An 11483-nucleotide genomic window follows, 5' to 3' on the forward strand; every position below is an offset into this window, starting at 1 on the left:
AAATGTTTTCTCAACTAACCGGGGGAAAAAAAGAAAGTGTCTGCTGAGCCTTCGCTGCATCATCAACACTTTTCTCCTCATTAACAGTCTGGCAGACACCAGTTTGATTCATCCTTTGACACCCGGCTCTGTCTGTAAGAGAGACACCGCTCGCCTCCCTCGCTGCTCATTTACTTCCACCTCACCTCTGCGTCCATCGTCCTGTCCTCGCTTGTTTTACCATCATTTTTTCATTGGCTTATTCATGAGGACGGGGCAGCAAGTTGTTTAAAATTTTAAGCATCTTTTCAGAAAGCGACAGGCTCGTTGTGGCGACCCGACAGTGCAAATCACAGCCTGGATTACTAATCAGAGTTGGCTGGGATCCATCCATGCTTGCACCAGTGCAAATTAAAACTGAATTTTGAGCTTTGATTAAGCTATAAATCATTTATCAAGCATTCAGAATTATACGCACCCTGGTAAAGTTCAGGCTGCTTCAATGGATGTTCCCTGAGAGCTGTGGAGCGATGTTGGCATTAAATGTGGGACAATAATTAAATTCTGCATCAGCCCTGCAACTGAGAGACCACCATTGCTTAATTTTACATGAGAACACTGACAGACAATGAATATGTGATCAAATATAAATAATAGGGAGTCATAAAAAGAAGACATCGTCCAACTTTTCAAATATGAAATGCTAATTTCCTCTATTTACTTTGAAGAACTGCCAAAAGAACTGAAGTCATTTTTTTTTTTTTTTTTTGACGTGGGACATCTGCGGGGACAAGGTGGTTCTGCTCCTAACCAGATGATTTACATTTTTGTCTATTTGCAGATGTTAGAAAAGCGGTGCCTTGGGTGTATGAAATGAAAAGCTCCCGTGAAAAGATGTAAAATGTATAAAATTATGCTGTCATTCCTCACAGCCTGTCACTGTGGCCCATTACCGAGAGCCTGGGCATGTGTGACTGAGAGCACTCTCGAGTCGTTTTCCCAGCAACAGCAATAAAATACAATGATAAAGGTTCCACCATCACAATTTTGCAGTTGCCATGGTAACAGTCGGCGGGTATTTGAGCAAGCGGTTCTCCGGGAACATAATATTAGGATGATATCTTTATTTCACGAGGGGTCAGCTAATCCTGTCTCGCTTCTCGCCGGCATACTTCTGGGTAGAAGCGTATTACTTATTAAAACTGGATTTTCATCCAAGCCATCCTGAGCAGCAAAACAAAAAGCAGCCTCCCGTTCCCTTTTCATGCTTTTAAATCAATAATAAGAGGAGATGTCCTCTCCCCACTCAGATCCCTGTAATGCTAATGGACGGATCTGAGATCTGTTGACAATCTGGATATTTGATCACCTGGTGATTAAGTCCCAGCTCTCACCTGCAGTGGACGAGTACTGATTTTTTTTTATTTTATTTTTTTTATCCACAACACCAGAGTGACTTCAAGCGACATTGTGTTGTAATTCGTATTTTGTGCAGTCTGGCATCACATGCCATTGCTTGTCTTTCCAGCGTTATGTCTTGGAGGTGAAAATGCGTGCTCAGGCAGCCGGTTTGATGTGCGTTCCTGTTGGTTTACATTGGGTGTCTTGTTGATTCTAACTTTTAACAGAGATGATATTTTGTTTTTTGTGATCATTCAATCCCGTCTGAAACATTACTATTTGAATCTAAACCATCATCTTTTCCTAAACCTAACCAAACTGCAAACTATTCACCACCTCAGCGTCTGTCTGCAGCCCTTTATTTAGCGGAGCTGTCTCCAACGACAAATAAAGCCAGTCTCAGATTTACTCTGTGCGTTGGCCTCTTGCTCGGTCAGTCTCTTTTTCCCTTCACAGCTTCCTTCGTCTTCGGTTTCTGGCATTATATCCGTAAAGCTTGCTGAGCCTGGATCAGTTGCCCGCTTGCCCGGCTCCTATTCTGGCGACCAACATTCCCCTTTCAGGAAACTCAGTAAATCAGGAGGAAAACCACAAACATTTTCTCCATAAAATATCCGGTTTCACCAAAATCGGTGATTATCGGTGCTGTGCGTGATGTTCTGCTGTAAAGCGCGGCACCCTGTGATTGTACCCACTGACAGAAGTTACATAGAGCAGAAACAAGTGATAGGAGGGCAGAGAGGCTGAGACAGAGGCACCATTCATTCTTTTAAGAGGCACTGTTCCATTAAAATGATTTTGAAGCTGATATTTTAAGTTCCTTATGATGCTTTAAAGGCCCCTAAAGATGTTTTTCCCCCCAATTTTTTTTTTTTTTTTTTTATTTCCATGCAGCATGTTTCCTGTCGAGGCGGTAGCAGCTTTGGTTATCTTACATGAGAGACTTCTGTGTTAAAGTCTTCTGTGATTTCTCCTCTCGCTGGTTTGAAGCTGGGCGGGGATCAGTTGCATATTTTTTTCCATGCTCCAATCAGGATTTAGCAACACGAGGCTCAAAGATGGGGATTCGTCCACTCATTTTGCCAGCGCAGTGTCTGTGAAATGTGATCAAACTATCACGTTTTTGGCGATATTTTTTTTTCCAAAAACTTGGAAACCGTTGCTCGATCAGTCCTGTGTTCAGTGACTTCGGGGAGCGTACGTGATTCATACAGTCACATTGAACATTGTTTGCTGTAATATTTTTTTTTTTCCTTTTGGCAGAAAGTTTTTTAATCTAGCTAAGTGTGCGAGGCTGTAAAAGCGAGGCTATGAAAAATGGCCTTGGCCTGCTGCTAGAACATCAGCTCATTTGCGTGGCATGAAAACAATGCTGTGGATAGCCTTGTCAACTTGTGTGCATCACGATTTCCCTCCTTCTCTCTCTCTCTCTCTCTTTCTCTGCCACCATGGAATTACCAGTCCCAGCCACACAAGTCTGTACAAAAGGGGCAGTCATTATGAGTTTGACCTCATTTGAAGAAACACGCAGCTTTTTATTTCGATTCCTGTTTTCTTGTGTATCCTTCATTTCCTGCGTTTGTGAGTGCTGACACTGTGTGCTGTTTTTTTCCAGCAGCCCTTTTGCACATGGAAAAACCCCAAATTGATTCAGAGAAACCAGATGTGTTTGAATGTCGGCCAGAACTAGAAAAGGAAAAAAAAAAAAAAAAAGTCTACTGTTATTGCAGCAATTGTTTCAGCTCTGCAGCTCTGAGTTATTTTTTTCTTTCCCTCGCTCTCTTGGCACAGAAATCAAGTGTAATATGATATTAATGCATTAATCACCCCGCTGGAATTCTCGGGGCTGCGCACAAACACGAGGGCGAAGTCTTGATGGCGGTGGGGGATGGGAGAAATATACAACCTGCGAAGATATGATGGGAATTATTCAAGTTTTTTTTTTTAAGTTTGAGTAACATAAGAATATTAATCAACACATTAAAATGAGGTATTAATGGTCGATGTTGCTGATTTGGTAAATGAAACTGTGCCTGAAGGGGAAAACCAGGGATGGTAGTCGCAGATTTTGTCTCAGCACGTTGAACTGACTGAATTTTTGTGATAAACCCTTCAAATTTTAAAGTGTCCATATTTGTCAGCTACAACTATATTACAGAATTCACTGACTGGTGTCAAACAGAAGGAGATCCCGTCCCACTACCTTGATAAGTTGTAACAGGAATAAGGGAGGAAATTGAAATCTGATCAATCACCGCCCAATGTCCGCCATCCATCCATCCTGACTGGGCGCACCTCCTCAGGGAGCAGAGGGTGGTGATGGGAAGTCAAATGGACAAATGGGGACTTGAGTCAGAGATTGTGCTGCCGGCCTCTTTTACGGCGACTCGGATCAAGCTGTTGCATTTGACAGAGGGACCGAGCCGACAGCGCTGGAGAACAGCAGGGCGAGGAGATGAGGACTCAGAGCGGATGGACATATGAGCGGATGTTGACCGTGTTATTATCACTTCACCTGTCGTTGCTGTTTACATTCACCTGGTTATTAAGTGTTCGTACGCAAAATGGATCACATGACTCTCATCCCATCCTGGTGAAAGTGGTGCAGTTGCAACCATCAACTTGTTAAAACCACCAAACCACCCTGAGCTGGGATGGACCCGGATATCCAGAGCTGTCTTGCCACTAGAGGGCCCAGACAGAAGGGAGGAAGATGTGCGTGATCGCGTGCGATCTTGTCTCTTCCATCTACTCCTTGTATAGTTGGAACATTTCACAGAAACCACGATGAAATTTTTAAAAAATCGCCATCATTCTCACTGTTTCTTGCTAGAAAAATTACTTTTGATATGTAATTTAAAGGGGCACTATGTAGTTTTGGAGAAGAAATTCAAACTCAGATTTTGAATATTTACAATATTAGTGATGTAATAATACTATAAAAAATAAGGTTGAAGCTAGAAAGGTGGCAGGGTCCGCCAAATATGAACAAAGTAAAGCATTGCGACATTGTGTTGTCCTTGTTTGTTTAAGACATCAACAAATAAATCAGTAAATGATCTGGGTTATTTTCACTTTTACATATTTTAGCATGATATATAAGAGCTGTAAATGTTGTTTACTCTGGCTCAATCACTAATATCACATATAAGAATCGCTTATAAATACATTACCTCATCACAATCCATCCTGTGGTCTCTCCTTACGACAGAAGGCGGCAGTGTCGTACTGCTTTTGTCAAAAGAGGGCGCTCCAAACAACAAAAACAGAAACTTCCTCATAGTCACAAAAGAAATGTGAACTTTTTTATTTATATATTCACAGTACTGATGAGGTAATAATACAAACTGTTCTCAGATGAGAATAATCGTGTCCACTACACTGTTTGACGCTGGACAGGTGGCGGGGTCCGCCACATATATATGAAGTAGAACAGTATAAAACTGTGTTGTCCTTTAAGGTCAGTTCGTTCAAAACAAAGACAGCTGATTAAAATATCCGCCACAAAATCTACATAGTGCAACTTTAATATCAGACGATTTAAGACTCTAGGTACCGTTCATGTGGATGACTTTCACTTTTACAAAAGTAATATTTTGGAGCAAGAATGACTTTTTGGGTCCTTAACACAACACTGACACTTACTTCCTCCTGGTAGTTAACTGAACGACCCAAGACCCAGGACCGGTCCAGGGTCCGGTGGTTGGGAACCCCAGAAACAGGAGTGTGTTTTTGGTTTAACAGTGAATCTGGTGACATCATTGGGGAGGGGAGGAGGGCAGATAACTTTTTTTTATTTTTTTTATTATTTAACATAGTAAATATATTTATATTGTAGGGGACGTGACCCCCCCGCCTCCCCCCTGTGGTGACGCGCCGTCACTCGTGTTGCTCTGTCTGTATGAACCATGCATGTCCTGTCCGGCTGCAGCCTGCTGGACTCATGTTGGATCACTGCGTTAGTTGATCCCGTCACATCGTAAATGGAACATCCCCGTCTGAAAACGCAACAACAACAACAACAACAACAAAAGATTTTTTTTTTGAAAAAATAAAAATAAAAATGGACCCGATAACTTTAACAGCAGGGTAGGAAGAAGAAAAAAAAAAAAAAAAGAAAAAAAAACACGTCTGGCAGCAGTCGATATTAAAAACATGCAGAGGGAGACAAGCTCGGGGCCTTCCAGAGTCAGGAAAAAGACTTCGGACAGCTGCAGACAGGAGATGGGTATGGCATTTCTATTTTCCCCCAGCCCAATGATTTGTATATGAAAACATAGCGCTTTTATTCTCCCCCCTTCTGGGCTCTGCTTCTGAGTGATCAGCTGATGAAGAGACTAGCAGCTCGCCGCTATGCTGGCTTGCTAATTCTCTCCCCCACAGCTGCAGCCGATCCTGATAGCCAGCCTGCAGATTGCACTCAGGTAAATATCCTCCTCCATGTCTTTTCTTCTCGGGCTCAGGATTCAGCCAGGCTACATCGCATGGGAAGAGAGGAAGAGATGGATAAAAAATGTGTGTGTGTGTGTGTGTGTGTGTGTGCGTTTGGATGTGTGTGTGTGTGTGAGTGAGTGTGTGCGGGCGGGCGGGCGCGCGCCGAGGGAAGGAGAGCGAGTGTCTGCTGTGAGTTTTGCCTGTGTCTGCGTGTGTGTGCGTGCGTGCATGTGTGTGTGCGCGCGTGTGTGTGAGCGGATGGGATGGGGGGGTGGAGAGAGGAGAGGGAGCGCGTGTGTGTGTGTGTGTGTGTGTGTAGGTGTGTGTTGTAACAGATGAGAGGGGGAATCTTTGCCAGATTAGTCAGGGAAGAGGCAGGCTTGTTAGGAGATAGCACAGGCATGGAGCATCACATGCACACGCTGACAGCCCCTCCGCTCGGCACATGCACAGTCAATCAGGCGGCAGCTCTCCTCCTCGGCTGCGTTATACATCTTTGAGGATTACCCTCTCTATCCCCTCCAGTATTGCGCTGGAGCGATTTGCAGCCCCTCAGAGGGAGCAGCGGGGCTTTCAAAGCCCCCACGTTTGAGCCGAGCCGATGATGAGCAGGATGTCTATTGTTACCTCTGTAGTGTTGTTGTCTGCTCCAACTCAATTATCTGCCATGTCTTGTGTTTTATTTCCGAAGTGCATGCCTTCTTTCTCTCCCCCCCCCCAAACTCTCCCTCTATCATAATTCTTATTTTTGAGGGCTTGGATTGTTTTTCCTGTGACTGTTTCTGCAGGATATAACATTTCAGCCTGCTTTTCATCTCTGTCCTTGAGAAAATACATGTTCACAAGCCGCATGCTCTTCATTACATGGTGTGTGTATGTGTGTCTGTGTGTGTGTGTGTGTGTGTGTGTGTGTGTGTGTGTGCTGTATGAGCCTGTGTGATTGATGCATCAATATTCTGTTAGGATTGGACAGCATGCCTTCCTTATTTCCTCCCTGTTCTCTCCAGCTGGGCTGCTGCTGTTGCTGCTGCCGCTGCTGTTGCTGCCCCTGTCTGCATGCATACTCATGTTTCTGGCCTCTAATTGCCTTTGTGGAAAATACAGTGGTTGCAGCAGATATTCGAAAAAAAAAAAGAAAAAAAAATGGGGAGCGAGGGGTTGAAAATAACTCGGGATGCAGCGTGCATCATCATCGAGAAAAAACACGATCCTGGCTCAGTGTTGTGCACAAAACCAGGCAAATGTGGGTTAATAATCCATCGCTTGACAACATTTATTTTTTATTTTTTATTTTTTAGACTCTGTGCTTTGGTGTAACGCCGCTCCTTCTAAATGTATTCTCCATTCTCTCTGCCTCCCCTCCATAATCATCTGACATCAAAGCCTCCAGATAAAATAATCTGCCCTAAATTTGCAGAGACAGCACAGCAGTTGGGGCGCTCCGGTCCATGCAAATTCGGATGCTATTGTAAAAAATAAATAAACCCTCTTTTCATTGGAATACAAAATCGCACCCTGTAATTCCGAATGCTTAAACTCTAGCCAGTATTGCTAATTAACTGGAGGCTGTGAGTGCCTTAATTTGAGGGTCTGAAGTGCTTCAGGTTTCTGTCTTTGTGGCAAATTGATGTCTGAAAGCATGTACTGTACCGCAGCATCCCGACTGTCAAGGGAAACTCAGAGGAAGAGGTTTTTAAATTGAAATGTTGTTGTCCTCATGATTCGGAGGTATGAAAGACCAACAAAGAAGAAGGAAGCAGTGTCTGTGTGTACGATGTATACGTTCCTCCACCTGGTATGTTGTGTTTGAGTCGAGACGTCCCGACTCATCGCTCCCTCTCCCCCTGCAGCCTGAGACCAGAGAGAACGGGTCCCTGGTGGAGATGGAAGAGGACATCAGCCTGAAGAAACGTAAAAGCGATAACCATGGGGAGAAGGAACTGCAGGCCGGGCAGGAGACTGGCGAGAAGGTCAAAAGGAAGCGAGGGCGCCCACCGGCTGAGAAGCTGCCGCCAAATCCACCGGAACTCACCAGAACACTGAGCACGCTGGTAGACATGGTCATCAACTACAAGGACGGGTGAGGGCGCTCAGTTACGTCACTGTGATGCTGCTGTTGTTGTCACGCCAAGGCCGAGGTCCTTGTTATCGTTGAGTCCAGTTATTATCGCAAAATGACCACATAATGATCTCACTGTGTGACGCTATCTCAATTCTCCTTTTGTACAGGGTACAAGGTATTCTTTAACAAGGCACAGGTTTTCAAAACTGAAATTTAGGTTTGAGACATTTTATGCTACATTTACAGTCTGTTTTCAAAGATGGAGTGTGGAAGGTGAGTTGAGAAGTCTCACAGTCCGAGGAATGAAGCTGCTCCCTAAATTCATTATTCTGTTATCCCAACTTTTAAACCTAACAGCTAACTGCCGACTGACTGTTGCCACCGTTAGCTCAGTTAGCCGTCCAGCTAGCGGTCCAGACTTGGACCTAAGGGACCAGATGTGCATTTGGTGTTTACACCACAAGCTCAGGAGCACGCTGGGGCTAGCTGGTTAGCTTTCTAACGTCTTTGCAACACAATGAATAGTCATCAAAACGTTAAAATATAATTTATGTACTAACATGTGCACCAAACGTCCAACAAACTTAGCTGTTAGCTGTAAGCCAGCTATCAAGCAACAGACACACCAGCTGTGTGTTTGTGTTCAGCTCAGCCTCTGACCAAACTCAGAACTCACTAGAAACTCAAAAAAGTGTTTTATGTTATGACCCGAAAAGTTTCTGTTTCTGACAACTTGTTTCCACATTATAACAAGGTATTTGCATGTTTTTACAAACTACAAACATATTTGTTATGTTGCAACAAGAACGTTTCGCATTATAAAATGAGACCATATTGTTGGAGCAGCAGAAAGTTTCATGTTATAACAAAAAAAGGTTCTTGTTATAATGTGACAAGTTTGTGTGATGTAATATTATTATCAAACCGTTTCTCGATCAGGTGAGATCATGTGAAGTATCACACTTTTCATCCAGGTTGGGTCGACAGATCAGTAAAGGCTTCGTGCAGCTTCCCTCCAAGAAAGAGGTACCTGAGTACTACGAGCTGATCCGAAAGCCTGTGGACTTCAGAAGGATCAGGGTGAGTGAAACACCCTCAGAACTCACATACAGATATCATTCTTATGATACCATAGTCATGCGTGGAGCCAGATAGATAACACACATCTGAAATGTCCTTCATTTTGAAAAGAAGAACTTCAGCCCAACTATAGTAAGCACTGAGACTTTGATGTATTTTTCATTATATCACTTAACATTTCTTGGAATTACCCACTTTGGTCCACAATCTGACCTGGTGAAAGGCATTAAAGAGGTTGTACTTACATACTTTTATTTGGGGGTCCTGGTAGAATAGGTTTACATGCTTTAATTTTCAAAAAGCACATTATTTTTCTGTGCATTGCTGCAGCATCTGTTTTCACACTGAGTCTTGATCGCTCCGTTTTAGCTACGGAGTGAGACATCTCGCCTCTGTTCAATCTTTGGTGAGAATTGTGCATGCACTTTACTTAACTGGCAGGATGTGGCCAATAAGAGCAGAGCAGGTCATGCCAGGCAAGGTAGTGTGATCCAAAATAATGCAGTGACTTTGTGTGCAGGGACTTTGTGTTTTTTCACTTTGCAAACCATTTACATGCAAAAAAATTATACATAACACAACAAAAACAATAATATGACCTCTTTGAGAATAACTGGAACAGGAATTGTTGTGATAGACGAAAAAGTCAAGGAAATCAAAAAACAAAAATCGTTGCTCTGGGATCAACAAATGTTCAAACTAAATTTGATGGCCATCCATCAAAAAAGAGGACTGCATCTTCATGTTTTCACATGAAGGTTAAAACTGTTTTCTGCTCACAGCTATCAGCCATCAACACCAGCTTAAACGTCCTGCTTATTCAGCCAAAACTAATTCACTAACAACAACAACAGGCTTGTTCACTACAGCTTGAACGATCGAATCATCTACTTGTTACCTGAAAACAGGGAATCAGATAAGTTCACCCAAAGGTGAAAAATCAGTCATTATCTACTCACCTCAATGTCAGTGGAAGGTCAGGAGAAGTTTCATAGTCCACTAAATATTTCTGGAGATTCACAGCGAAACTAAATCGACTTGAAAAGACAGTATACAACCTCGATGTGAAGTCGAGCTTGTGCTGATGGGATGCACGCTAGCACCTTTAGCTTAGCAGCTACAGTGAAGGTTTCACTTTAAAGAAGCGTTCCTCTCTTTAATGCTGATTACTTATTGCAGTGGCTGCACTGAGGGTTTTTTGATTCTGACCTTCTGCTTCACAGGAACGTGTGCGTAATCACAAGTACAGGAGTGTGGGGGATCTGGAAAAGGATATTTTCCTCCTGTGTCACAACGCCCAGACTTATAACCTGGAGGGATCTCAGGTGAACCCGAAGGACTTCTCTCATTTGAAAGCTACAAAATTGTTTTTCACAGCTTCCATTCTACTATTGTAGTCGTAAATGGGCTTGGATGTCGCTGTGGTGAATAACAACCCATGCTCTGTTTATTTATCCGTGCGTGTGTGCGTGTGTGTGCGTGTGTGTGCGTGCAGATCTATGAGGATTCAATTGTCATTAAATCTGTTTTCGAGAGCGCGAGACAGAGAATTGTCACAGATGAGGAACAGAAAGAGACGGTTAGCGCCAGTCACGGCGATAATGGCGGCAGAGCTGAAGACCAATTTGTTTCAGCAGCAGGTGAGGGGGGAAAAAAAAAAAGTAATCTTTTTAAATTATTGTTTGCTGGCTGTTCTCACTTTTCTGAACTTGTCTTTTGAATCGCTTGCAGAATTTGAAGCACAGTGTTGTTGCATCAGACTCATCCCGTTCTCTCTCGCTTTTGTCGTTACCAGTGAAACCGTTACCAGTCCAGCTCAAGAAAGGGAACCAGGAGGAGAGAAGCAGAAATACCATGGCCAAGAGGCTCCACAGTGATTTAGACAGCGATGAGGATCTAGAGGATAACACTACAAAAGATGAAGGTTGAACTGAAGGGCCCACAAGTTTGTTTTTTTTGTTTTGTTTTGGTTTTTTTTGGTATCCTCATTCATGTGTAATCTCAGCCGCATCCCTTTTCATCGGTTTCCGTCATTGTCCAAGAAAATAAAAAACGGGGAAAGATCGCTCAAAGAGAGGTCGCCTACTTATGGATCAGTTCTTCTTTTTTAGATGACTCATCCCAGTCAGACACGTCACGCTGCACATCGTGCTGCTCTTTTATTTTAGCTAGTCTTTTACAAAAAAAAAATGTTTTATCTCTGCCTTAGTCCCTGTGATTGCTTCTGCAAATACTATGTACAAAAAAAAAACAACACCAGTTTCGATGACTGTTTTTAATCCATATATTTGATTGTATGAAATGCCTTCATATGTCTTGGAGCATGATATGTACAGTATATCTCTACTGATGCCGGCTCCCCCTGAGCAGCACCCAGCTGGTGACGATGTTGACGAGGATGGAGGCACACGAGCGGGGGAGGGGGTATTTTTAAAGAGGAGCAAATGAACACTGTAAGTTTGTTTAAAATCTCCGAATTTGGAGATTACAACGTATTTGATAAAAAAGAAATTGAAAAAAAAAAACT

At 43.1% G+C, this 11483-nt stretch overlaps 1 protein-coding gene across 2 annotated transcripts; it reads left to right on the forward strand.

Moving 5' to 3' along the window:
- The first annotated feature begins 5308 nt into the window (after positions 1–5308).
- On the forward strand, positions 5309–11207 carry LOC119029475 (probable global transcription activator SNF2L2). Of its 2 annotated transcripts, none has more exons than XM_037116299.1 (6): positions 5309–5804; positions 7665–7894; positions 8851–8956; positions 10180–10281; positions 10452–10596; positions 10752–11207. In XM_037116299.1, exons 1-6 carry the CDS (start codon positions 5709–5711, stop codon positions 10883–10885), a joined length of 813 nt encoding a protein of 270 aa, XP_036972194.1. In that variant the 5' UTR covers positions 5309–5708; the 3' UTR covers positions 10886–11207. The 2 variants fall into 2 exon arrangements, with proteins under 2 accessions (XP_036972194.1, XP_036972195.1); XM_037116300.1 differs by having other exon boundaries at positions 5315–5608.
- Positions 11208–11483: the final 276 nt, after the last annotated feature.

The sequence above is a fragment of the Acanthopagrus latus genome, chromosome 12 (genome assembly GCF_904848185.1).
Source record: "Acanthopagrus latus isolate v.2019 chromosome 12, fAcaLat1.1, whole genome shotgun sequence".
Lineage (NCBI taxonomy): Eukaryota > Metazoa > Chordata > Actinopteri > Spariformes > Sparidae > Acanthopagrus > Acanthopagrus latus.

What these genes read in the sequence shown, in the direction of transcription:
- LOC119029475 (XM_037116299.1), top strand. Translation starts at nt 5,709, where the DNA reads ATGAAGAGACTAGCAGCTCGCCGCTATGCTGGCTTGCTAATTCTCTCC. An exon ending in TGGACTTCAGAAGGATCAGG is followed by an intron (nt 8,957 to 10,179) that starts GTGAGTGAAACA and finishes TCTGCTTCACAG; the next exon opens with GAACGTGTGCGTAATCACAA. An exon ending in ATAACCTGGAGGGATCTCAG is followed by an intron (nt 10,282 to 10,451) that starts GTGAACCCGAAG and finishes GTGTGCGTGCAG; the next exon opens with ATCTATGAGGATTCAATTGT.